Consider the following 27759-nt stretch of genomic DNA (forward strand, 5'->3'; position numbering starts at 1 on the left):
CCACACCTGTCTTTGTCTACCATGAAACTTCACTCGTCGCTGGAACTAGACATCTATTCACCATATTTAACGTATATTAGAATCATGTTGATAAAGAGAAGAGAGAAAAGAGAAGAGAGAAGAGAAGATATGGTAGTGAATAAGAGATAAACACAAAGAACACAGAGAAGGGGATCGTGGAGGAGAAAAATGTGGGATATCAAGAAAATTTTTTCAAGATTTTTAGTGTAGATTTAGGAAACATCTAAAACCGAAAATGGAAATTTCCATATTTTTTGGATTTGCCTAGAATATGCAATATACCTAACTCAGAACACAATACAACACATGCAACACCTATTTTTCCTTAGGCGTCATATAAGATAAAAGGTAGAAGAGTCTATGACACAACATCTAAGTTAGGTACAACATAGAATTCAGGCTATATATCGTTATATATCTGCTGGTACATTGAAGACATATTGCTAGATTGTGACGCAACTAATTCTAGCTCAGATATAAAGTAGAAGAAACTTTAGTTTACGATATATACCCAAGATATATCTATGTATTAAATTTGGTATCCGTTTTCTGGATTAAGCAGACTAACAGAATGTGTATTATATATTGATTAGAAGAGAAAATAAAATATGATTCTCCATTTAAAAAAAAAATTTAAATATATAAATTATCATACCTATGTTTCCAATCATTTCATATTTTTTTACATTTTTAAAGTTATGTTTACTATTTTTCCCATAAACGAAGGGCAAAACATGTCAAAAATTACCAAAAGTATGAAAAATCCTAAATAGACAAACAAAAAAGTTTAAAGCATCTATTTTTTCCAATTCCCCCAAAAAAATATCATCCGAAGGTAGAAATTATGGAAAAAAAAAAAGACTAGCGTTCTACTCTAAGCAGGAACAATAACTTCTTTCTTGAATTAGTTATCTTTGACCGTACTTAAGACTTAATAGACTTAAGAAACAAATTTTTATATCACTATTACAAAATATCAGATAACTTAAATATTTTAAGCTATATTAAATTTTAGGTAGTGTTCATAATTATTAATTTAAAATTTAAAAATGTTATATCAATAAGAGATTTTAGTGATTAAACTCCTCAGCTAAAGATGAATCGTGTAAAAACTTATTAACTAAAAAAATCTACAAAATAAACTTTTACCTTTAATTTTGTTAACATCTGCTATATTTCGTCACGGTTGTTTAGACGAAAAGTTATAGAATATATGTGTGTTATAACCATATTCTTTCTCACTAAAAATGATGCCATGTCACTAAAATAGGATAACATGAAATCAACATAACTATAACATATAAAATTTCTTATTTTGATATTTATATTTTTGGTAAAATTTCTCAAATATAGTTATTACTATTTCTATATACGGATTATATTTTTAATGAATATTCACTTTGATAAGATTTTAAAAATATGGTAATACATAACAACCCTACTATATCAATTTATATATATATATATTAGAATTAGTTTATATGTTTAAAATAAAAATAAATAAAATGAAAGTACTTAAATAAATTATAATATGAATAAAATCTTTATAAAATATAAATTATTTTTATTAAAATTTAAATAAATCAAATTAAAAGTTAATGTAAAATTAAATAAACAAAACAATAAATAGTTACATTATTGTTTTATTTTGTAACTAAAAATTTTAAAATATGAAATTGAAAATTTTATTTTACATAAAATAATTATATTTTAAATTTATTATTTCTATGTATGGCACAGGAAAATTTCTAGTAAGTTACAAGACCAAAGTTGAAGGTCTTTTTACGATTCATCTTTGAAGAGTTTAGTTACTAAAAGTCCAAATTATAAACTCAGGCGTCTAACCATATAAACCAATAAATCTAAAATGATATCATTTTGGATATGTAATGCTTAACTATCATTTCGAATAGGCCTGGGCACGGATCAGATATCCGGGTTTTTGAAGGTATTTGTGATTTGCTTCAAATGTTACGGATATCTAATTTTTCGATTTGCTTTGCTTCGGAAAAAACGGATATTCGGAAATACGGATATCCAGAAAATAAATAGATATTTGCGGATATTTGCGGATACTTACGGATATCTCATTTGTTTTGATTAATACAAATAATCTTAAAAATTCAATACAAATTTGTTTTGTAAAATATTATTTTTTGCATGATATAAAAAATAAAAATTAAAAGAAGTAGCGTATCTACATATTTTTGTAAATTTTCAAACTTAGTTAACAATCATAATAACATAGAACTTAAGAAAAAAAATATAATTGTCATAAACTCTTCATTTTATGTAATATGTTTATATAAATAATAATGTGAATAGAATATGTCAAATCATATGTTGGAATAGTAATTATATAATTTTATACATTAAAACTTTAAATATTATCAAAATATACATGTATTTATATATTGACGGATTGGATCGGATATTCGCTTTCCAAACTTTTAATATTTGTCATTTGCTTCGATTTTAACAGATATTGAATTTTAGTATTTACTTTGCTTCGAAAACTTACGGATATCCAGAATTTTCAGATGGAATAGCAACAAATAATAATTGAATCAAATTTAACGGATAAAATGTTCAGTACTAAATTTTCTAATATGGGATGCTTAAGGCTTTTTCAACCCGTCTTTATCACTCGTAGAAAAGTTAAAGAAACTATTACACAATTCTGGATCCACATTAATATTTTATATGTAGGCATGTGATAGGAAAATTATTGTTATGATTAAAAACACACTAAATAATAACAAACCTAGTTGTACAATCCTAGGAATCCTCATTAGACTTCTGAACCTTCTCACATGTTTACAATAATAGGAAGAGCAAAAAGTCAATTAAAAAATGAGTCAATGTTTTATACTTTTATGCGTAGGAACGTTACCAGAAACTAATACATAGTTGTGGATACACTAATATTTTATATGTAAGCCATGTGAATTTACTGTTATGTTAAAAAAAAAAAAACTAAATTGTAATAAATCTCATTGTATATGAACTAAATCCTACCATTAGACTATCTTCTCCTACACCCGATCTTCATCCTCCTCATCAGATTCAGAATAGTACAATCAGTACAATCAGGTATTTCATATTTATATACATGTATATTAACCTGCTTCGTGGAATAATCAATGATTCTTTTTTTCCCTATCTCAAACGCTTCTTACAAGTATAAGTAAGGGACATAAAAAATGAGTCTTTCATACTTTCATGCGTAGGAAAGTTACAAGAAACTCTTACATACTTGTGGATACACATTAATATTTTATATGTTGGCCATGTGATGGGAATCTATTGTTATATTTAAAAAAAAATCCAAGTCATAACAAATCTCTCTGTATATAAATCCTACCATCAGACTCATCTCCCACACTTGATCTTATCCTCATCATCAGATTCATAATCAGTGCAATACAATCAGGTATTTCATATTTATATACATGCATATTAACCTGCTTTTTGAAATAATCAAAAATCATAAAGTTCATATAATCTAAATAGGTAAATTTTTAATATTGAATTGTTCAATATGTACATAACACCATTATATAATATTGTGCTTTTATAAATAATTCAGATATATTTATTAACAGTTGTTTGCATAACTTTCGAAGTTTTTCGTATAATTTTATATAGTAATTGTTATAAATGTCATGTTTTATAAGTTCTGCCTCAGGCCCCGTCGGAGCTAAGCACGGCATTGTTTATAGTATTAGGTACTAATGGTTGGTGTAATATATGAACAGATATCGAAAGCGACGATGTCTTGGGACGATGGTACGCACGCGAAGGTGAAGAAAGTTCATATTACGTACGATGACGTCATCTACTCAGTCCAGGTCACCTACGGAACCGCACTTCAAGTTCAAACCCCGCGTCGCGGCTCTGTGGGGCCCATGTCTGCCGAGGTTAGTTGAAAGAGTAACAAACAAATGTCTTTTATATTGTCAGTTTTAAATATCTGTAACACACACTTAATTGAACTTTTCTTATATAATCAAATACTAGTTCACTTTGGAATCGGACGAATACATAACGGCTCTTTCTGGTTACGCCTTGAGCACGCAAGACGTTGTAACGTCGTTGACTTTCACAACGAACAAGAAGACTTATGGACCTTATGGAAACAAATTTGGCTATCAGATTTCTGTTCTTGAGAAGACCGGAAAACAGATCGCCGGTTTTCGCGGTAAGAAAGGCAAAATTCTCAACTCCGTCGACGTTCACTACGCTCCCATACCCACCGGAACCAGCGGTTTAGAGACCAGTTCAGGGGCTCAAAAATTGCATGTAGGAGGTCTAGCAGGTGGAACGGCATGGGACGATGGATCTGATCACGATGGTGTGACAAATATATACGTAGGATGGAACTTGGATGGCATTCAATACGTAATGTTCGGCTATGTGAAAGATGGACAGCCAAAACAAGGTGGCCACCACGGTAGTACTAACGGTTACAAGGGAGAGGTAAGCTAAGAACATCTCCAACTCATTGCTATTTTGATCTCTATAATAACAAGAAAATACTGAATCCACTTCAATTTTTTCTTTTATGATAGAGATATCTTTTTTTTTTTCTATTTATAGAGGAGGAAATAGCATTCCTCTATTTTTTCATCTACAAATAAAAATTGATATTTTAGAGAAATAAACATCTATTATATAGTGAAAATAACAAAATACATTGGAGATGATCTAAGAAGGTTTATTTGATTTTGTCATTTTCTTTTTTCCTAGGATGATTTATTTTTGTTGTAATGCCATTTAAAAAAAATGAAATAATGACATTGTGAATCACTGCAGATTGTTATTAACGATCCAGGAGAGCATCTGGTTTCAGTCGAGGGTTGGTATGATTCTACCAATTTCATCTTGGGAATCCAGTTCAAAACTAACGGCCACAAGATTTATGATTCCATGGGCTTTAAATTCAATGGCGATACTGATACTAAATTTACTCTCCAAGTTCAAGACAAGAAGATCATCGGGATCCACGGTTTCGCGAGCGACCACCTCAATTCCATTGGAGCTTATTTCGTTCCCTTACCTTCCACCACCACCCTTCCTATCGTTCCCCCGGAGAAGGTTGGAGCTGTGTGGGACGATGGTGCTTACGGAAAAGTTAAAAAGGTCTTTATAGGACTAGGCCAAGATGGTATAACATCTGTTAAGTTTGAATACAAAAATGGTTCTAAAGTGGTCAAAGGAGTTGAACATGGGACACCAACATTGCTTGGATTCGAGAAGGTACGTTCAAACAAATAATATAATATAGCTCCAAGAAGACTCCTTCATATTTTCTCTTCTGATAGGAAGCATCTGTCATTTAATTACTTGCTTATAAGCTTAGTTTACCTTTTTGATTCAAAAAATTAATTACATAATCTATATACTATTATTTGAAAAGTGAATTTGCTTACTTGTCATATTCTCCATGATTTTAGTTAATTTTTTTTTAATTTTTATGTTTTCCATAATTTTAGGATAACTCATTAGTTTCTTAAAAATAACATCCACTCGATTTTATATGGTGCTATAAAGTCCAGACAATTTCTCTGTTTATGTTTGGTTTGGTTCTAAATGGTTCGGTTTTACTGGAATGAACACTCATAGACTATCATTATTCGGTTGATGTTTTTTAATAATCCCTTCAGTGCCACATGATTTATTTTCAATTCAAATACATATGTATTTAATTTCAAATACAAATTCCCTAATTTAATTATTACTATTGAAAAGGTTCTGATCCAAAATGTACATCACATAAAATAAAATATGAAATAAAAAATAATTTAATACATTGATTATCAATATGAATTTGAAGTTTCATATTTTGTAATAACTTAAAATTTGTATCAATCTAATTAATTTTTTTTATAAAAATAAACATTAATACTAAAAGTTGTTATGTATATAGATATATTAATCCGCACAAGTTGCGGTACATCAACTAGTTTAACTGTATAAAGAGTATTATTATTGGGAAGAATCTCTTATATTCCTTGACAGATGATGATGTCCTAACGCGTTGAACTTTTGTTTTCTTATATGCATGAATAGTTCACTTATTAATGAGTAATTTTGAGGTTCACAAACCAATAAGAATTGTTTTTTTATATTCAACATCTTTTAAAAAATAAAACAAAGAATTGTCAAGTTAATTATGCTTTTAAAATAAAAATAATAATAATAATAGTAGTTGCAAAAGAAAAAAACAATTTAAATACGATGAACAGAACACTAAACTCTAAATTCTAAACTCTAAACCCTTAGTAAACCTTTGGATAAGTTTTAAACCTTTGAGTTTTTTTTAAATATATTTTTACCAGATTTAGCAAAACACTAAACCCTAAATACTAAATCCTAAACCTTTGGATAAATCTTAAACTCTAGGATTTAGGATTTATCAAATGGTTTAGGGGTTACCCAAGTATATATTTCGAATTTACCCAAAGGTTTAGGATTTAGGATTTAGGGCTTAGTGTTTTGCTGGCGGAAGTAAAAATATTTTTTAAAAAATTTTGTTTGCAACTACTACTATTTTTTATTTATTTTATCTTTTAATTTTAAAAATATAATATAATTTTACAATATTTTATTTAATTTTTCAAAAAGATATTGAATTTAAAATAACGAAATCTGTAGGTTCAAGTAGGGTTAACCCAAAAATTTCTCCTTTACAATTGGTGTCAGACAATAAAAATATAAACTAGTAAAAGCAGAAGAGATGAAGGGAAATTGATCATTAAATTCCTGAAGTATTTGAAATTAACACTTTATTCCTCAACTATCTACTATGTAATTTAAATCCTCAAATGTTTGTTGACTTGACTTTAAACATAAGAAAAGTCCACGTTAAAAACAAGATGGCAAACATTAAGTTTAAAAGTGATTCCGACTTATTTCCACTTCTCGTCACCTCCTTCCCCAAATAAAATCTCAATCTCGAAATCTACAAATCAAAAGCAAAACCCCTTGATTGATTTTCCCCTAAATCAAACACAGAACCTTGAATCTATTTGACAAAGTTGTACCTGCTTGTTTTCTGATTACAAATTTTTCTTAACCAAAGTTTTGGAATTCTCATATGAATTTAAACTTGAATAAACAAAATTTTGAATTTTGTTTCTTGGATGTCCCAGGAAACAGAGTATGAAATTAGAAATCTTAAGAAAAAAAACAAATACATCCTTAAGATGACAAATGAAACCTATATAGCTTCGGGAAAATACCAGATTTTCAAACAAAACTAATTACACAAAACTAATCAACGAATCTATCTTATTTCTCAAGTTTAAGTGTTACCAACATTTGTCTCAATCATTTGTGCACAAGTACCAAGCTCAAGAGGTATATTGTCTCTGCAACCTTTTATTCTTGTTGTTCCTCTTATTTACATCAAAATCAATCTCTACCAAAAAGCTACCATAGAAAACATCACTTAGCTTTGTTTATCATCCCTTCATTCCTTATTTAATTTTCTCTCACAGTTCAGATCAGTGTTCCTTCAGTTTAAGTCATCGAAACCACAGTACCCGACTTTGAACTAAAGACCGTAGTAGTGTGGAAATGATTTAGGATTCTGGGTTTCTTATTTGGAGTACATCTATTTAAAGATTGAGGTTTTGATTTGGTGCAGAAAATACGAAGAAAATTAACAAAACAATTAAAGAAAATTAATTATAACTTCTGTCTTAATGTTGCCAAGTCAACGATCATTTGAGGATTTAAATTGCATAGTAGATAGTTGAGGAATAAAAGTGTTAATTTCAAATATTTCAGGAATTTAATGATCATTTTCCCAAGAGATGAGGGACGACTTAAGCATCTGTCATTTATTACTTGCTTAATTTTGTTTTTGATTCAAAAATTAATTAAATAATTTAATTGTATAAAGAGTATTATTATTTGCCTCTCTTATGGTTTCTTGACAGATGATGATGCTCTAACGCGATGAACTTTTGTTTCCTTATATACATTAATAGTTCACTTTGCAATTGGGGTCAGACGAGTACATAACGGCTTATTCTGCTTACGTCGAAAAGCTGGCCACGCAAAATGTTGTAACGTCGTTGACTTTTACAACGAACAAGAAGAATTATGGACCTTACGGAAACAAATCTGGTTTCGAGATTTTTGTTCCTGAGGAAACCGGAAAACAGATAGCCGGTTTTCATGGTATCAGCGGAAATGTTCTCAACACTCTAGGCGGTTACTACGCTCCCATTCCCATGCCCCCCACTAAAAAATTGGATGCAGAAGGTGGCACAGGTGGGACGGCATGGGACGACGGATCCGATCACGATGGGGTGACAAAAATATACGTACGAACCGGTGCGGCAGGGGTTCAATACGTTAAGTTCGACTATGTGAAAGATGGACAACCGAAACAAGAAACCCGCCACGGTGTGGACGGTAGTAGAGGTTTAACACGAGAGGTAAGCCAAGAATGTTTGATCTAGTGTTTTTTTTTAATAACACTAGGAGGATTTTCTTGTACTGACATTGTGAACCACTACAGATTGTGATTAACTATCCGGACGAGCATCTGGTTTCAGTCGAGGGTTGGTATGATTCCTCCAATATCATCTTGGGAATCCAGTTTAAAACTAACAAGAAGACTTCTGATTACCTCGGCTTTGAGTCCGATGGTACTGGTACTGAATTTACTCTCCAAGTTCAAAACAAAATCATCGGGTTTCACGGTTTCTCCAGCAACCACCTCCATTCCATTGGAGCTTATTTCGTTCCGTTACCCTCCACCACCAGCCTTCCTATTGTTCCCTCGAAGAAGCTTGGAGCTGTGTGGGACGATCATACTCACGACAAAGTGAAAAAGGTCTTTGTAGGACTAGGCCAAGATGGTATAGCATCTGTCAAGTTTGTATACATAGATGGTTCTTACAGGGTGTATGGAGTTGAACGTGGGAAACCAACATTGCTTGGATTCGAGGAGGTACGTTAAAACAAAATATATGATAGCACTCCGAGAAACCTCCTTTATATTTTTATAGTAGTAATGCGTTGAACTTTTGTTTTTTTTTCTAATATATACACATTATTATAAATAGTTCACTTTGGGATCATACGAGTACATAACGGCTCTTTCTGCTTACACCAAAACGCTGAGCACCCAAGATGTTGTAACGTCGTTGACTTTCACAACGAACAAGAAGACTTATGGACCTTACGGAAATAAATCTGGTTTACTGTTTTCTTTTCCGGAGGAGACCGGAAAACAGATCGCCGGTTTTCATGGTACGAGCGACAGTGTTCTCAACTCCATCGAGGTTCACTACGCTCCCATACCCGCCGTTCAAAAATTGGATGCACAAGGTAGCACTGGTGGAACGGAATGGGACGATGGATCTGATCACGACGGCGTGACAAATATATGCTTAGGATTCAACTGGCTTGGCATTCGACAAGTAATGTTCAGTTATGTGAAAGATGAAGAAACGAAACAAGGTAGCCAACACGGTTTGAAAGATCGTAGAGGTCAGACCATAGATGTAAGCTACAGACGGTCAATCGAGTTTGTCTTTTTTTTTTTTTCTAGATTTTCTTTTGTACTGACATTGTGAACCAATGCAGATTGTGATTAACCATCCGGACGAGTATCTGGTTTCAGTCGAGGGTTGGTATGATTCCTCCAATACCATCATGGGAATCAAGTTCGAAACTAACCAAAAGATTCATGATTACATGGGCTTAATGAATGCTAGTGGTACTAAATTTAGTCTCCAAGTTCAAGACAAGAAGATCGTAGGGTTTCACGGCTTTAGCACAGCCTTTCTGCATTCCGTTGGAGCTTATTTCGCTCCGTTATCCTCCACCACGACCACTCCTATAGTTACCCCGAAGGAGCTTGAAGCTAAGGGTGGTGAGTCTGAGTCGTAAATTTGGAGCCCATGTCTTTCCTATCAACATGCGATCGTGGAGATTTGAATTTGTCAGACTTAAGTGGTCTCTCTCTATTGATGGTATTTGATCTTTTGAATAAGCTGATTCTACTTATGTTTCCTTGTTTCTGTCTGTTTTATCTTCTCCTCAATGGTTTGTCTTTTCTTTGTGTTATTAAACTGTCTTTTGATGGATTTGTAATCCATTTTAATAAAGGAAGCTTGTTCCGATTGTTTCTCTAGCTCCTTAAATCATACATACAGCACTCCAAAAGACAGTTAAGGTTTATTAAAATCACAACTAGATCTTGATCCGCCGTGTGGATATTTATTTTTCCAGTTTTATATACATATATTTTTTTTATTTTAGATCATTATGTTAATAACATATTTAAAATTTTATGTAATTACTTCAAATACAATAATTTTATAGTTTACATGTTATAATTAATCAATAGGTTAAAACTGTCACATGTATTTGTCGCAGTTTATTTTATTGACATATTTATTTTATTGTATTCGCACTTATTTATTGAAGACATAATATATGCATAAAACAACATATTTCAAAATTATATTTTGAAGATTTTAAATGAAAGATTTTTAATATAAAATAAGTTAATTTCTCAATTTAATATAATTCTGTATTTAATTCATATAGTATTTCTATTTTAATTATATAGACTGTAATTAGAAAGTTTATGAAAATAACATAAAAACTTTATTTTTTATATAGTAAAATTTTAATTAACATTAGTCTGTACTAATATTATACTACTAATACGAAATTAAGTATTGCATAATTTTATAAAATATTTAAAAACGTTATTAAGATTTTGTTAGATTTTTTGGCAACATAATTTCTATAACTAAAAAATAAAATTATAACAATATTATAAGTGAAGTTGTTATATTTGTTGATTATATAAGATTTGATATCTTAATGAAATAATGAAATGATTTTTTTAGGAAAAGTCCATTTAAAAAAAAATCATACATGAAGAGAAGTTGTGACTTCTATTTTAATAGAATAGATTGTCTTTAGCTTTAATTTTTATTTAAAAATTAAAACCATAGAAATTAACATTTATCCTTTATTTTGTTTTTAAAGGTATAGTGAAAAGGAACCTCTATAGGGTTCTGGACGGATTTATGGCATCCTATAGAACGGTTGATAGAGGTGATTGGAGATATAGGAACACAAAAGTTGGGTATCATTCGGAATGCAAAGATAGCCGATATCTTTGTAGATAACCAATGGAGGTTTCGGAACACGAGGGATAGAAACATTCAAAGTACTCTATTGCAGGTAAAAGATTTTCCTGTCACTTTGTCGCATACTGAGGCTGATGTAGCTCTGTGGAAAAAAGGGGAAGATGATTATAAGAAAGAGTTTTCAGCGCATAGCACATGGGATCTTATTCGTACCAGGCATACTAAGGTTCCCTGGTATAATTTGATCTGGTTCAAGCAAGGAGTACCTAGGTATGCTTTTATAACCTGGTTGGCAATCAAGGATCGCCTCAGTACTGGAGTTAGAATGAGAGCATGGGGAGTTAGACAAGGTTGCACGCTGTGCGGCGAGCCGGTGGAATCTCGTGACCACTTATACTTCGCTTATCCATATACCTATGGTTTATGGTTGCAGGTTATTGGATCGCTACTCAGGCCAGTACCATCACCTGATTGGGCGGAAATTCTGGCTAGGATTCTCAGTATGGTGCATGACAGGCTCACATCTATCCTCCTGCGATTGGCATTTCAGGTCACTATTTACTACATTTGGCGAAAGCGGAATGAACGGCGGCATACTCAGAAAACAAGACCTGCACACCAGCTTGCAAAGGTGATTGACAAAACCATTAGGCAGCGAATTTTATCGACGCGATATCAGGAGAAAAGAGGGCTTGAAGGCCTAATGCAACGCTGGTTTAGTGCCTACATTGGGCAAGGATAGGAAGTTTAAATAAAAGTTCTGTTTGTCTAAATTTTTGTAAATAACAATTCTTTCTTCTGATGATCAATAAATTTAACATTTCATCAAAAAAAGGTATAGCGAAAAATAAATAAATAGATGTAGAGATGTTATTTTGGAAATCATTATTTGGTAACTCTTAAGGAAAACTATATAGTTTCTTTTGCTAAAATTTGAAAATATATTTTTGCATATTTTTCTCATTAATTGATTCTTACAGAAAATATAAATATCTATTTAGTTAATACTATTTTAAAGATCAAAATTTTAAATAAAACATGAAATTAATCTTTTATTTTTTATTATTTAAACTTTTATTAATTAAAAAAACATTAGTTTGCATAACAACATTAATATTTTTATTTTAAAATGTGTTCTTATCTATAACAAGTTTTTCTTATATTAATTTATAAACAATGATTTAATTAACTAAATATATATAGTTTTTAATATACGGTGATGTTATTAAACCAAATTTTGGAAGGACCAAAATCTAAAAAAATCTCAAAATAAATCAAAAGCACAAGAATGTTAAAACGAACCCAAAACATGTTATATTAATAAAAGTAAATAAAATTATCAATATATTATAATTATATTGTGCAATACTTATCATAATAACTGAATAAATGTTCAAGTAGACAAATCATGTTAACAAACAAAACATTAATATGTTATGTATAAGAGGAGAACATTTTCTATCTATTATTATTTTTATTTCTAAATGCTATTATAGAATAAAATAAGCTATAGACAACCTATATTTTTATTTTAAAGTAAAGATTATTTTTATATAAAATAGTATTTTATTATAAAATCGTATTTTTTTATTTTCAAATGGTCTTTTACTTTCAAATTTTAATAATTATAACTAAGAAAAATCATTTTAGAAGATAAAATTTTATAAAAAATAGAATCATATTATTCTTTAAATAATATTTTTTAAAATAAATTTTCATTTAAACAAAGCTATAATTTTGTGAAACTCTTAAAATGTTAAAAGTAAATAGAGTTAATTTTAAATTTTCAAATATAACGTATCTGTTCTAAATAAAAATTAATATTTTGAAAATATTCTCTTTTGGAGCTAGATACTTTGAAAATCATGGAAATATGAGAACTAAACAAATTAACGGTATAGATAGATTTTTGAGAAATTAGGACTCCTACCAACACATTATCAGCTATTTAGCAATATATCAAATACTACTATTTGCTCACTGTACGAAATCAAATATGAATCTAATACCCCTTCAAAATCTTGTAGAAAGATTCACAAAGATCTTCTACAGTGACAAGCATAGATAATCATATCTTTGCATGTCAGATAGAAATAGAAGTCTAGTTTTTTAACCAAAGTTTTCAAAATTTGAAATCGTGATCTCTCTTGCTATTGCATCTCAACAATCGTCTCTCTCATCTATCGGTCAAAAACAGCTTTCTTTGGATATTCATCTACTGACGTTTGGAGAAGAGAGAAACCCTAGATCCTTTCTCTTCTGGCTGTGTGATTTGGGTTTCTTTGTAAGACCTATGAAACCAGTGACATAAATTGACATATTAACTGTGCAAATTTAGTATTTTTGGCAGATTTCTTGATAGTTTATTGCCATCTTGTACTTAATTTTTTTGATTGTATTTCTTGGAATGAAGTTTGTTGTTCTTTGTTTAGAGTTTTCTGAAAGTTTTGAGTTTAGCTCGGTGATTTTTAGATTCCATTTCTTGTTAAGTTGTGCTTCACAATTAGCTTGCTTGTGTTTCTATTTACCGCTTTTTTAATCTAGTACCAACTAATATTAAATTAATACCATGATTAATTTTTATCTTTCTAATGTCCAAGCATCATATATGTCGTAACAAAGGTTAAATGGTATTGACAACAACTTGTACAATAAAATAATTTTATTACATGATAATATATTAAATCATTGTTTACAAAAAAAAGTTTAACAAGCCAAAAGCCAAAAAGGTTAAGTAAACTATTCTAAACTTTCTTATACCGGTTTTGTAAAAATTATCCATCATCAATTACAAAAAAAATTCCTTACTATAACAAATTCCATATTTCTAACAAAACAAGGTTGGGAAATGGCTTAAGTTTGAGTTAATCACACTTGTAAAAACTTAGGGTTGTATAAGATAAATTCATTACATGATAATTTATTACACCATTGGCTACAAGAAAGTTTAACAAACCAAAAAGTAGAATAAACCTGCTAAAATTTCTTATAATCGGCTTTGTTACAAGGAAGATTATCAACCTAAATATAAACTTTACCAGGCTAAGATTTTCCATAGCCGATTCTGTAAAAGCAATTCCTCATTGGTTGCAATAAATATTATCAACCTAAAAATAAACTAAACCAGGCTAAGTTTTTCCATAACCGGTTTTGCAAAAACAATTCCGGCTAAGGCATACTTTAAAAATTACCCGGTTAATATTTACAGGTGACAGCCATTGCGAAAATTATCATGCTAAAACATACGTAATAACTTTACCGCTAAGTGAAAAATGCGAGGTTAGCCGGTTATAAAAATACCTAATTATTTAATAAATATTTTTTTGTATAACTTGTTTACACTAACGTTCAGCTATTGGGGTATGGTTGTGAATAAGAGTATATGGTTTAGGGTATAATAATTATATTTTTAATCAAGTAATATGTTTAAGGGGGTAAGGATAAAGATTTTAGTGTTTATTTTTTATCCTTGGGGTTCCGGGGTTCCTATTGGGTTTAGGGTTTTAGCATTTTATGTTTATGGTTTAGGTTTAGGGTTTAGATGTGTCCATTCTTTCTGTTTGACATTATCGAAGCATTGGACGTACCTGCAATATAAGGTCAAATCAATTGCCCGTTAATATTTACATGTGACAGCCAATGCGAAAAGTATCCAGGTAAAGCATACGTAATAACTTTACTGCTAAGTAAAAAAAATGAGGTTTAGCCGGATATGAAAATAACTGACTGTTTAAGAAATAAATTTTATGTATAACTTGTTTACACCGACGTGCAGCATACGCAATAACTTTACCGCTAAGTGAGAAAAGCAATATGATGATGAAACATATTTTCTTGGGTTTATGTATTCATTAGGAGGATGAAAAAAAGTTTGACGAAGAAGATTAAGATTAAAGAACAATAATATGAGATGAGAAAGATGAAGATAATTGTTTTTCAAATGATTTGTTTTCTTTTTGTATGTTTAAAATATATAAAAAAATCTTTAAAGATTATCAAATCTAGTAAAATCTTAAATAAATACTAAACAAATCTTTTTACTATAGCACCATATCTTTGTAAATCTTTTCTGTCACATACTAATCCCAGATCTCCTAACTTTTGGAAGTAGACTCTCTAAACCCAAAGGGCAGTTTCGTCAAATCGCCTCCCTATTGTTATGACATGCTGGTTCTACTTTACCCTCTTTCCTACTTACCTAATTTGCTAAGAGTTATTTGTTTTTTACCCAATTTGATCTAGATTTTATTACGGACATATACCTTTACCTATGGGCTTTAGATTATTATACAAATATGGGCCATAATCATTAGAATTTAATGGCCCATTAATAAATTGATCTCGTCCAAGTAATTTTAAGAAGCAATATTAAGAAGAAAAAAGCCTTGTCCTCTCCTGTCGTCAGCAACCACCGGCACTCGTCAGACCGATCTAGGGTTCGCAGTCGTCATGTACCGCATGGCAGCTTTACGAGCAAAGGCTCTTACGGTCAGTCTCCCACTCCACTTTCTCAATTAACATTTTTTTTCTAATCCATTATCAATTGCAAAGCTTTCTGGTTTTAGATTTTGACATTTTGAGGAAAGTAGCTCACTTTTGTCTCATTGAGCATCATCGTGTAATGGATGCATGATAGGATTTATGTTTTTTTTTTGTTTTCGTTTATAGGGCTGTCTTAGCCGCGGTTTCAGAGCATCACGCTATGCAAGCTCAACTGCTGCTATTGCAACGGCTTCAGCAGTTTTCTCAGGTAGCTCGATTCCTTCGTTGAACATTCCCTTGGAAGGTGTCTCTCTTCCACCATCACTCTCTGATAATCTCAACCCTAGCAAGCTTCACACCACTACTCTTCCCAATGGTCTCAAAATAGCCTCTGAGATGTCTCCGGTGAGACCTTCTTCTCAGCTTCAACCTTCTTCTTGAAAAAAGATTTGATTTTTTTTTTTTTTTGTAAAGAAACTCTTTTGCTTACTCAGAATCCAGCAGCTTCGGTTGGTTTATACGTTGACTGCGGCTCTATCTACGAGACACCTTATTCACGCGGAGCTACGCACTTGCTTGAGAGGATGGCTTTCAAGAGCACGTTGAACAGAAGCCATCTCCGCCTTGTGAGGGAGATAGAGTCCATGGGAGCCAGCACTTCAGCTTCTGCATCTAGAGAGCAGATGGGTTACACCATCGACGCTCTCAAAACATATGTTCCTCACATGGTTGAAGTGCTTGTCGACAGTGTGAGGAACCCTGCGTTCCTCGACTGGGAAGTCAACGAAGAGGTAATCATCATCATGTCATGTTTTGCAATTTATCTCTTTTTGACGTTGTGTTTCCTTCACCTGACAGCTCGGGAAAGTGAAAGTGGAGATAGGAGAGCTTGCAAAGAACCCTATGGGTTATCTCCTCGAGGCGGCTCATTCTGCTGCTTACTCTGGCGCTATGGCTAATCCTTTGTACGCACCTGAATCTGCAATTAGTGGATTAAATGGAGACGTCTTGCAGAAGTTCGTTTCCGTAAGACAGTCGTTGCTTTTAGTTAGTTATATCGTGTATGTGTGTCTTCTTTTGTTCTTTACTCATTTGGAACTTGAAATATTACTAGGAGAACTACACTGCCCCACGAATGGTGTTAGCAGCTAGTGGAGTCGAACATGAGGAGCTTTTAAAAGTGGTTGAGCCATTACTCTCTGACCTTCCTAATGTAACTCGACTAGCAGAACCTAAGTCTGAATATGTTGGTGGAGATTTTCGTCAACATACTGGTGATGAGGTATGCACGCCTTTCAATGAGTCTGTTGTTTGTTTGAGTTGAAGAATGGTTTATTGTTCCTAATGTGTTCTTTCTATGCGATTCTTAGGCTACACATTTTGCGCTTTCTTTTGGAGTGCCAGGATGGGATAAAGAGAAGGAAGCTGTTATGGCCACTGTTCTTCAGGTGCTTAACTCAGATATGTTACTCTAGTTTCTTTTTGAGATGTACGGCTTAATGATGTTAAAAATATATTATTCTTGTTAGATGCTTATGGGAGGAGGTGGCTCATTCTCTGCGGGAGGTCCTGGCAAGGGAATGCACTCTTGGCTCTGTAAGTCTCTCAGTGTCTTTGTTTCTTTCTACTCGCAGTTCCATCTTGGTCTCATAATCAGTGTCTATGATGATGATGATTATAAACTGAATATTTCTTAACTGTGAATGCAGATCTCCGTATTTTGAACCAATACCAGGAGTTTCAATCATGCACTGCATTCACTAGCATCTTTAACAACGCCGGATTGTTTGGAATCTACGGTTGCACTGTGAGTTTTTTTTCACTAATTTCTAGTTGTTGATTATTTGTGGGTGATTTGGTTACATTTTGACTTTGGGGGTTGCAGAGTCCTGAGTATGCTGCAAAGGGAATTGAATTAGTAGCTGATGAAATGAAAGCTGTTGCTGAAGGAAAAGGTTTTGTAAAATTTACACTCCTTCCTATGATACTTTTTTTTGAACCATTTATTTATGTATACATTAAAAAAAAAACATATTATAACCGTTGGTTTATATGTTTTGGCAGTTAACCAGAAACATCTCGATCGTGCCAAAGCAGCAACGAAATCTGCAATTCTGATGAATCTTGAATCTAGGGTAGGTCACTTATAAGTTATAACAGTCCACCGTCTTCTTCCTTTTTTAAGCCATGAGATATAGTGGAATTGTAATTGATTGGTGTGATTTGCAGATGATTGTATCAGAAGACATCGGTAGACAGATACTTACATACGGAGAGAGGTATCTAACTACATAAACACATTCCATCTCTTAACCGGTTATAACCGGGGGTCTTATATTTGCAGGAAGCCAGTGGATGCATTCTTGAAGACAGTTGACCAACTCACCTTAAAGGACATAGCAGATTTCACCAGCAAGATTATTGCAAAGCCATTGACGATGGCATCTTTAGGATCAGGTATAGAAATATAAACGTGTTTCCTTTCGATTAGTTCCAGTTTACTTTGTTATGATATCATTTTGTTGATCTTTTGCTTGCAGTGTTGAATGTTCCAAGCTACGACTCCGTAAGCAGTAGATTTTCTTGAAGCTCTCTGCTGAAAGCAAAGGATCTTTTCTCGCGTCATAAGAAAGAGTGGGGCGGGGGAGGTCTTGTAAAATAAAGAGAGAGCATTTTTTTAGGAAGATGCAACTACTTTTCTTATTGTTTCATCACACAGTTTTTTGAACTCTGAGAAAAGGATAATCCCTTTAAAATGTCGACTATTTACGACCATGTCTCCAACTTCAGTTCTTGAATAATAATTGTTACGTTTACCAAGTTTTTACTCTTTTCCACCTTCAGTTGAGACTAGGCTTTCGTACACTTATCCAGAACCGAACCTAAAAATAAAATTTGATTTATGTCGGGATCATATCAATTACAATAGTGGATTTATATTTTTAAAACTGAAAAATTGAAACCAAACTGAAAACTATCAATTACAGTAGTGTATCTTATAGTTTTAAAATCAAAAAATTGAAACTGAACTGAAAACCAGAAAAACTAAATCGGAATCAAACTGAAAACCGAATATCCAGGACTTAAAATATAGTCAGTGATAGATAGTTTAAACACATTAGTCGATCGATAGTTTTGACATTATCATGTGATCAGTTCTCTTATGAGCATCGTTACTGGTAGTTTTAGATGTCTTTCTAAATTATAATTAATAACATATTAGTATTGAAAAGTAAAGAAAGATGACTTTCTAGAAATTATCCATATAACCTCTTTAATATTAAAATAAGAGCATTCCTAAAAACTAACTTTATATTTATGTATTATTAACCAAAATGTCATTTTCTACGTAATAACACTATATTCATTTTCACACTCTATAATTAAAAGATTTGAAAACTAGGAATGAAAGGTTTGATGTATGTAAGCTATTGGTACTTGGTGTCGCAGTTTGTTTTTTGTGTCACGCAATCATTGATCTTCTGATCTAACTTATGCGTGTTGCAGATTGGTACTTGGTGTCGCAGTTTGTTTTTTGTGTCACGCAATCATTGATTCAGATATGGCAATGGAGGTGGATCCTGCTCCGTACACTTTCAGAGCATTATAAATTACTAACCTTAATTTTGAGCTACTTTATGATAATTAGGACATATACTATAGTTTGTGTAAGAAATAAGAAAGTTGCAAAGTCCTAAAAAGGAAGAAAGTAAAAAATGAGTAACTTTCATCAGACGTATAAAGTATGATATTTTCATGTTAACTCGCACGGTACGTGGTTTTACATAGCCTTTAGAGTTTCTCTCAAGTTGTAGAATGACTGATGGTCGGATCTTATCCTATTCACAATATCGTAGTTTCTTTTCTTTGTTCACAGTTGCGTATTGTGTCTCGACCTTTTAGTTGTAATCATGTTATATAGATCTCTAGCCATTATGTACAGTTTGTTAGTCGTGACATGTGTAGTCCAACCGATCCAAGCTGTAGAACGATAAAGAAATAATAAAAATAAATAAACAGAGATTTGATGTGCTCTCGTACTCGTCAACGTTGCCGTTGCCGGTAGGAGAAACAGTAAGAGAACAACGATATGCTTTCCAGATGTCATCGTACTAAAATGAAAAGACTTTGATGTTCTCGTACTGTACACTGCACATTGCTTTTATACCCCTCCCCCTCCCCTCCCATGTGAACACGTTACGAGTAGTAAATGCATCTTAGTATTTTACTGTCAATAAAAAAGAGAGAAAAATGTTTAAAGCTGAAAAATAAACAAAGTAATTTGAAAAAAACATAAGATGTATTTATGTGGAGATGTAAGTGTTCATTATTTGTCATAGAAATATGCTGAGTCACATTAATCGAAACAGTTTGAGCATGTTGCGATTTTCCTTAATATCAGGTAACCAAAATATATTTATGTATTATTAATTAAAATGTTATTTTCTATGTAGTAACACCATATTCATTTTCACATTCTATAATTAAAAGTTTTTTTCTTACTAGACATATTACATATATTGCCATTATTCATTAAATTGTAGTTTAACATATTAGTCGATGTTATATATTATATGATATCACCGATGTATGTTTTACAGTTATTCACTGTTCTGTAGGATCAATAAACCGAATATTCAAGAGCCACTCTTCTCCCTCATCATGTATGACTATAATATCATTTTTGTTATATTAACACTGACTTCTTTAATGGATCATACAATTGCACATGTTGTAAATAATGGATTTATTAACTGTTAAGCGTAGTTTTTATTTTCGTTAAGGTTACTGATCGTGTATTCTTGAAAGGATCATACAGTATGTTCTTAAACAGCGTGTTGTTTCGCTAAGAAATCATAGTTTTTAATATTATTGATACCGTGTATTCAACAGCACATATTTTTTTTTTTTGTTCAAATAACAGCACATAATTTTTTTCCCTTGAAATTGGTATTTTTTTTCAAAAAAAAATATCGGAATTGGTATGTAAGTGTTCATTAATTTGTCATAGAAATATGTTGAGTCACATTAATTGAAACAGTTTGAGCATGTTGCAATTTTCCTTAATATCAGGTAACCAAAATATATTTATGTATTATTAATCAAAATGTCATTTTCTACGTAGTAACACCATATTCATTTTCACATTCTATAGTTAAAAGTTTTTTTTTACTAGACATATTACATATATTGCCATTATTCATTAAATTGTAGTTTAACATAATAGTCGATGTTATATATTATATGATATCACCGATGTATGTTTTACAGTTATTCACTGTTCTGTAGGATCAATAAACCGAATATTCAAGAGCCACTCTTCCCCCTCATCATGTATGACTATAATATCATTTTTGTTATTAAAGGGTTTTTAGTGATTAAAACCCTCGACTATTTTTAAATCGTAAAATAAACCCTCAACTATTTTTCTAGTGTTTTAACCCCTCAACTTACAAATTGTTAGTGTATGTCACCCTCCGTCTATAATTCTGTAACGGAAGGTGATATACGTTAACGGTTTGTAAGTTGAGGAGTTAAAACACTAGAAAAATAGTTGAGGGTTTATTTTACGATTTAAAAATAGTTGAGGGTTTTAATCACTAAAACACACTTTTAAACAATTAGAAGGAAAAAAAATGAATTAATGTTTCTCTAATTATCAAATATTTTTGTTAACTAAAAACATTTTAGCTTAGATAGTATGACTGTAAACTGATAGTGGAATGATAGTAGCATAAGTGAAGAAAAAAGGAGACTGTAAATCCAGTTAAAAAAGTTGGTTATCAGATAATATGAATTATATGTAAAGAAGTTTAATTCACGAAAAGAAAGATCGGATTGCCGGGACCCAGTTAAGAAAAATATTTAAGATAATAAGTTAGGCCATCTGATGGGAATATCTAATTGTAAATGAAACTTATTTACTTGAAATTCGTATTATCTGATAACCAATTTTTTAAACTGGGTTTACAACTTCTTCTTTTTCTTAGCTTAGGCTATTATCGTCCCATTATCAGTTTATAGTCATATTGTCTAAGCTAAAATGTTCTTAGTTAACAAAAAATATTTGATAATTAGAGAAATATCAACTCATTTATCTATTTCCTTCTAATTTGTTTAAAAATGTGTTTCAGTGATTAAAACCCTCAACTATTTTTGAATCATAAAATAAACCCTCAACTATTATTTTAGTGTTTTAACCCTTCAATTTACAAATCGTTAACGTATATCACTTTCCGTTACAGAATTATAGTCGGAAGGTGACATACACTAACAATTTATAAGTTGAGGGGTTAAAACACTAAAAAAATAGTTGATGGTTTATTTTACGATTTAAAAATAGTTGAGGGTTTTAATCACTAAAAACCCTTATATTAACACTGACTTCTTTAATGGATCATACAATTGCACATGTTGTAAATAATGGATTTATTAACTGTTAAGTGTAGTTTTTATTTTCGTTAAGGTTACTGATCGTGTATTCTTGAAAGGATCACACAGTATGTTCTTAAACAGCGTGTTGTTTGCTAAGAAATCATAGTTTTTAATATTATTGATACCGTGTATTCCACAGCACATAATTTTTTTCCCTTGAAATTGGTATGTTTTTTTTCAAAAAAAAAATATCGAAATTGGTATGTTTGTTATTATTATTTTTTAATGAATTGATTGGGGTCCCTTGATATTTTTGATAACCGCTATAATCCAAAAGGAAATTATTCAAATCATAAAACGTGATATGCAATCTTTTTGGTTTGATTGAAAAGTCAAATTAGACTATTAATGTAACAAATCTTTTATAATTCAACGTATATTTGGTATTCAAACCTAAGTTTCTTTATCTTATTTGTGTAATTTATAAAATTTATTCTCCACATAAAAGTTGGAGTAGACGATATTGAAACTACTATAATCTTTTTTCAACCCTAAATTTCTTTTCCTTAATTTTTTTTGACTACAATAAAGTTTATTCAAACCTAAGTATCATTTCCTTAATTTTTTTGTTTTGTTTTGGGTGATGTCAATAAAATTCAAGAATTTAACTTGTGGGTCAGTAACACTCGAGACAATCATTTAGTCAACTAGGCATGGTATATGGTTTTCTATATTATTTTGTATATGTTTAATTGTGAAAAAGAAAATACCTTTCTCAATTTTTTGTATATGTTTCATGTACACTAAGAAAGCTGACCATATTATTTTTCAACAATTAATAATTTGGTAAACTAATACTGTTTAACTGTGAGAAATATTATTTCCAGATTTATTATAATTAATACTATGTTTATATATGTTTAGGTAGCCAACACGTACATCAAAATAATCCCATATATCATTAAAATTAAGTATTTTTTGCAAAATGAAAACAATTTTTATATAAATAAATTGGTCATTAGTTGTATAATTTTAGGTAGAGTATTTAATGATGTTGAACCAATTATTTTATTTTATAGTCATACATGACTACCCGAAAAAAAAAAAAAAAAAAAGAGAAAAATTCAAACACTTTAAAATACAAGAAAATAATAAATATTGATTTCATCCGGTGCAAGGCCCGTATCTCAATCTATTAGATAGAACTTTATCACATGTGCTAAAATATTATGTTTTTCTGATTACACTAATGTTGTCGTTAAGTGTGTCACTTATGGTGCACTTGCTCATATTTTCTAAGATTTATAGAATTCTAAAGATGCAAATATTTTATTCTGTGTTTTACGTATTGTAATTATTTTATATAAAAAAGTTGGAGGTGATATTATCTGTATATTTTGCTAACATTATTTTGTCTTTCATAATAGGTCGATTGAAGAACTTTATTAACACTGATGGTTTTTTCAAAATTGTTTTCGAGCCCAATGATATTCCAGAAATTGATGTTTTTAGAATGAGATAATACATTTCGTTTATATATTTTGTTAAATAACTGTGTTTAGTTTTCCAAGCTGATATCCTTTGTTATTGCTCATAATAGGATTGGAGATGAAGAATTCTGAAAACACTTTTCATAGCAGTTGTGGTTTTCTCAGTTTTTTTTTTTTTTAGTTTTGTTTCTTTCATATTTTATTAGTCTATTGCTTATTGCTTATGTTTCGTTTTATTTTATATTTACAATTTATTTTATGAAATCAATAATTCTATTTTCTATGCTTCGTTTTATCTTTACTTCATAATTTAATTTATTATAAGTGTTCGTTTACTTTTATAGATTCACTTCCACGAACTATATTTCAATTAAACAAAACAAATATACAATTTTTTTTTAAAAAAAATTGAAACTTACTTTATATAGACATACACAGTTTTGTTGAATCTGTTATTATATAACATGTAATATTTCTTCTTCTTACTTTTACCTTTCTAATACCTATAAATTCAAAGTTATAATATTTTAAAAATCTTTTCACTCCGTGTAGGACACAGATTATCACCTAGTCTTATATTAATTCTGTTTAAAATTAGTTTAGTTTAACTAAAACTTAATTATACTTCTACACTATATTATACATTAAATATGTTGTGAAAATGTACCAATGCTGATAATATAATATCTTAGCTAACTTGGAGCAAATGCAAGTAGCTCATCAACCAAATAAATGCTTTACTATATACTACTTAAATATTCTGATGTGATCGTTAACAACAACAAAGAAAACAGTGTCATGTGATCAAAAACAGACGAATTTACTTCCACTTTTTTTAAATGTAAAAGCATATTCGTCTAGAGCCTGAACTAAACTATAGTTAAGGTTAGAATACAACCTTAATTAAAAGGCTATTAAGGAATCTTTTTGACAGATTACGAGGTAAATGTAGCTCTTACCTGCTTCTTTATCTTGGACATGGTAAACAGAGCTTATCAAAAGCCGTAGTTGAAATTAACTATAGTTTAATATTCAAAAAAAAAAAGCCGTAGTTGAAATTAAAAAATATATATATTTGGGGTTTCAGAAGAGCGAATATGATGACGTAGGCACGTATCGGTCTCCGCCAATTATATTCCCTGGTGGTTTTAATAATGATTAGATACAGAAACATTACAAAAGATTTTGAAAATTTTCATAGCAATGAAAACGTCATATCGTACTTGTCTGACGCTACATGGATTCCAATTTATTGCAAATTTCAACCTCATTTCGTCATCATAGTTAGTTGATAATAATATCTTCTCGATCACTCCAATCTTTGAAATTTCAAATTTCTCCAAAACAGATGTCACAAGTTCAATTAACCTTGAGTACTCAAAAAGTACTTCAATTAACCAAGAAAAATAAGTTTAGTAGACCTTTAATGTATATATAATACTCCTTCTGCAATGTATTTTTGATAAAAAGAAAAATTTATTTAAACAAAGAGTGTCACTCTATATATATTTAAAAATTAATATTTGTTACAAAATGAATCTTATAAAAAATTTATTAGTATCAAATATTACTGTTTAGATAAATATAATTATTAGAAACATAAATACATTTCAATTAGTTTTTTAATATGTCTAAAAATATCAAATGACACTTCTTTAAAACAGTAGAGGAAGTATAAAATTATTGTTTGTTATACATGAATGATGAATCGAAACAGCTTTCTTTTTTGATCAAAGAATTGAAACAGCTTATTATTCTAACATGTAACCTTAACTAATTCATCATAAGGAAAAACATTTCAACATGAAAGAGGTCGTGTGTAGTGGTAACGAGTAAATTGTCTTAGTAGTAACTAGAAACATCATCAGAAAAAACATCTACAAACAAATTTGACATTTTAAAACTCGCTTGGAGTGGTTAAAGTGACTTTTTAATATTTAAAAACAAACTAACATTTTTTCCAAACCAAACATTTACAAAATAAGAGCCCGAAAATAAAGGGAGAAAATAAAACACCCAAAGTAGTCCTTGAAGAAAAGTCAAATCTATGACGTACTCTTCTCAAGGACGAAAATAACGTTTTCTTTCTAATTATAGAATCTAAAACCCGCCGGTTCTTGAGGAAACTGATGATCACAATTACAAGAAGAACGTTTCTCTTGTTGCTGTTTCAGTAACTGCAGTTGCGGTTGGACCATCCTCACGCCGCTAACGCTACTCCTAGCCGCCATAATCTCATCAAGCGACAACCTCTTCCTATCAGGACGCTGTCTCGGCGCACTATGCGAACGCGCCTTGGCTCTAAACGACTGCGTGTTAGCCATATAGCTAGGTGTCATCAAACCAGGATAACTAGGCCTAAAACAAGCGTCTTTGCAAACGCTTTTTGCCGGCGAAGGCGGTGTGTAGTAATGATGATTATTCATTGCCGCCAAAGAAGAGAATCTTGGCGTGTTTTGAGCCGTAGGAAATTTACATTTCTCTCCACGGAAACTCCATTCGAAATCTTCATCTCCGCATTCGGATACAGCAACATTCATTCTCCTCGATCTTGACTTAGTCTTGTAAGTGTCAATCTCAACAATCTTGGGACTGGTCTCATCGTACGTGTTGTTGTTGTTGATATGTTTCTCGACAGAGATTGACATTCTCTTGCTATGGATTTCGCTTCTTGAATCATCAAACCTCTCCTATTTTATATCAAAGTTTGTAGACCATAGAGACTATCAGATTAATGGTAGGACAGAGAAATAATAAATAAATAAATTGTTCTTCTTACAAGAGAATGTCGAGGGTGAAACATGTTGTTGCGGTTTATGCGTTGAGACCTAACGCTGGTTTGTGCTCTGATAAGAGCTTGCATGCTATGAAGCTTTTCGGCGGCGCGTTTGCGAACTAAGTACCCTCTCACTAGAGCTTGTAGCTTCACTAGACCTTTCAACGCTCTTAACGCTTTCCTCGCCTAGAATAAGATTCAAATTAATATTAAAAATTAAGAAAAACTTAATAATAATATACAGTATAAAACCTAATATTTTGTAACTAGCAAAGACGTGTACTGTTCCATTGAGAAAGATGTGTAAGAAGCAAGCAATGTACAGACATGCTTTACTTTACAAATCCGAATCTAGAACGATAGCCACATGGCAAAAGGTTTTGAAGAGTTATGAATTTACCAAATAGCCCTTGAAGACACTTTGAATCTTCACCGCGGCCCACCGCTCCGTTGTGGTCCCAGAAACTCCGTTCCGTCCGGAATATCTTCCGTTTTTCGCGTTACTTGTTAGCCTAACCACCGCAACGGCAGCTTGGGCCGCTGCAACCGCTGCGTCTGCTGCTGCAGCAGTGGCGGCAGCAACCGCAATGGCGTGTTTGTTCTGTTCCTTGTCTGTTTCCGCCAAGTAGGTTCTGAGCCAGACAGAGTCTGTTTGGAGGACGTTTTGGTGGATTAGTGACCCACCGGCTTCTCCTCCTCCTTTGCTGAGATATTCTCCGTCACCGGAAACTGGGTAGTCTTTCTCCTTGCTCTTTTTCATACCGAAAATGCCCTTGAACCATCTCGCTGCTCTACCCATCTTGCTTCAGTTCGAGTTTTCAAGAACGGTCAAAGATGTCTCCTCCGCGTTTTGAAGAGAGATGACAAATCACAAATACCAAGGCGAACTTTTCGTATGCAAGAAATGGAGGGGAAATTAACCAAAAGTTATGGCACTGGAACTGAAGACACCAGTATGATGTTTAGTGAAAGAAGCACTGTAATAAAGAGAAAGATAAAGAAGTTGAGAGAGAGGGAGCGATGAAAACAGATTCTTGTAAATAAAGATCTGGTTCACATTTATATATATGTACTATTTGAATTTAAACTCGAGCAATGACAAATTGGTTAATTAAAAAAAGAACTATTTCTGTACACTTGTTATGGAGAATTTTTGTTTTTAAATGCACCGAGTGATATTTGGTAAAGAGCTATACTAGCCAACCTTTTTGTATAATATTATGCGATATAGCTTCAGATATAACTTATTTTGGTTCAAAACGTTGGTCAAAAAAAAGAATTTTGATTCAAAATATTAAAATTTCAGCTTTATGTCAAAGGTTATGTTAAAGGTTCTAAGCAAATAAGTTTTATACAATGTTTAAAAAAAGGTTTTATATAGGGCTAATCGGTAGGCATCACAGAAACACTAAAAACAAATATTAAAAATTTATAAGAATAAAATTCAAAAAATATTTTTTTTTATCATATTTAATAAAACAATATT

The 27759-nt window shown here is 31.4% G+C and overlaps 3 protein-coding genes across 3 annotated transcripts; 2 read left to right on the forward strand and 1 right to left on the reverse strand.

Moving 5' to 3' along the window:
* The first annotated feature begins 3755 nt into the window (after positions 1–3755).
* On the forward strand, positions 3756–10033 carry LOC108858063 (jacalin-related lectin 34-like). Its single transcript, XM_018632048.2, has 7 exons — positions 3756–3941; positions 4042–4500; positions 4837–5280; positions 8019–8471; positions 8555–8989; positions 9105–9545; positions 9628–10033. The coding sequence occupies exons 1-7, from the start codon at positions 3756–3758 to the stop codon at positions 9931–9933; spliced, it is 2724 nt and encodes a 907-aa protein (XP_018487550.2). The 3' UTR covers positions 9934–10033.
* Positions 10034–15519: 5486 nt separating this feature from the next.
* On the forward strand, positions 15520–18455 carry LOC108857032 (probable mitochondrial-processing peptidase subunit alpha-2, chloroplastic/mitochondrial). Its single transcript, XM_018630952.2, has 13 exons — positions 15520–15638; positions 15819–16037; positions 16127–16423; positions 16491–16658; positions 16747–16914; positions 17003–17080; positions 17162–17228; positions 17342–17439; positions 17518–17587; positions 17697–17767; positions 17862–17911; positions 17977–18089; positions 18173–18455. Exons 1-13 carry the CDS (start codon positions 15600–15602, stop codon positions 18217–18219), a joined length of 1485 nt encoding a protein of 494 aa, XP_018486454.1. The 5' UTR covers positions 15520–15599; the 3' UTR covers positions 18220–18455.
* Positions 18456–25417: 6962 nt separating this feature from the next.
* Positions 25418–27296, reverse strand: LOC108835001 (protein IQ-domain 26). Its single transcript, XM_018608317.2, has 3 exons — positions 26674–27296; positions 26277–26459; positions 25418–26187 (listed from the first exon to the last, which is right to left on the reverse strand). The coding sequence occupies exons 1-3, from the start codon at positions 27070–27072 to the stop codon at positions 25585–25587; spliced, it is 1185 nt and encodes a 394-aa protein (XP_018463819.1). The 5' UTR covers positions 27073–27296; the 3' UTR covers positions 25418–25584.
* Positions 27297–27759: the final 463 nt, after the last annotated feature.

Source organism: Raphanus sativus, chromosome 5 (genome assembly GCF_000801105.2).
Source record: "Raphanus sativus cultivar WK10039 chromosome 5, ASM80110v3, whole genome shotgun sequence".
NCBI lineage: Eukaryota > Viridiplantae > Streptophyta > Magnoliopsida > Brassicales > Brassicaceae > Raphanus > Raphanus sativus.

Bases quoted from the DNA above. Each gene is read 5' to 3' on its own strand.
- LOC108858063 (XM_018632048.2), top strand. From the start codon at position 3,756: ATGGTTGGTGTAATATATGAACAGATATCGAAAGCGACGATGTCTTGG. The intron at 8,472-8,554 runs GTAAGCCAAGAA...GAACCACTACAG, and splicing joins GTAGAGGTTTAACACGAGAG to ATTGTGATTAACTATCCGGA. The intron at 9,546-9,627 runs GTAAGCTACAGA...GAACCAATGCAG, and splicing joins GTAGAGGTCAGACCATAGAT to ATTGTGATTAACCATCCGGA.
- LOC108857032 (XM_018630952.2), top strand. From the start codon at position 15,600: ATGTACCGCATGGCAGCTTTACGAGCAAAGGCTCTTACG. The intron at 17,440-17,517 runs GTGAGTTTTTTT...TGGGGGTTGCAG, and splicing joins TTGGAATCTACGGTTGCACT to AGTCCTGAGTATGCTGCAAA. The intron at 17,768-17,861 runs GTAGGTCACTTA...TGTGATTTGCAG, and splicing joins TGATGAATCTTGAATCTAGG to ATGATTGTATCAGAAGACAT.
- LOC108835001 (XM_018608317.2), bottom strand. From the start codon at position 27,072: ATGGGTAGAGCAGCGAGATGGTTCAAGGGCATTTTCGGTATGAAAAAG. The intron at 26,460-26,673 runs GTAAATTCATAA...ATCTTATTCTAG, and splicing joins GTGTCTTCAAGGGCTATTTG to GCGAGGAAAGCGTTAAGAGC. The intron at 26,188-26,276 runs GTAAGAAGAACA...GATATAAAATAG, and splicing joins TTCACCCTCGACATTCTCTT to GAGAGGTTTGATGATTCAAG.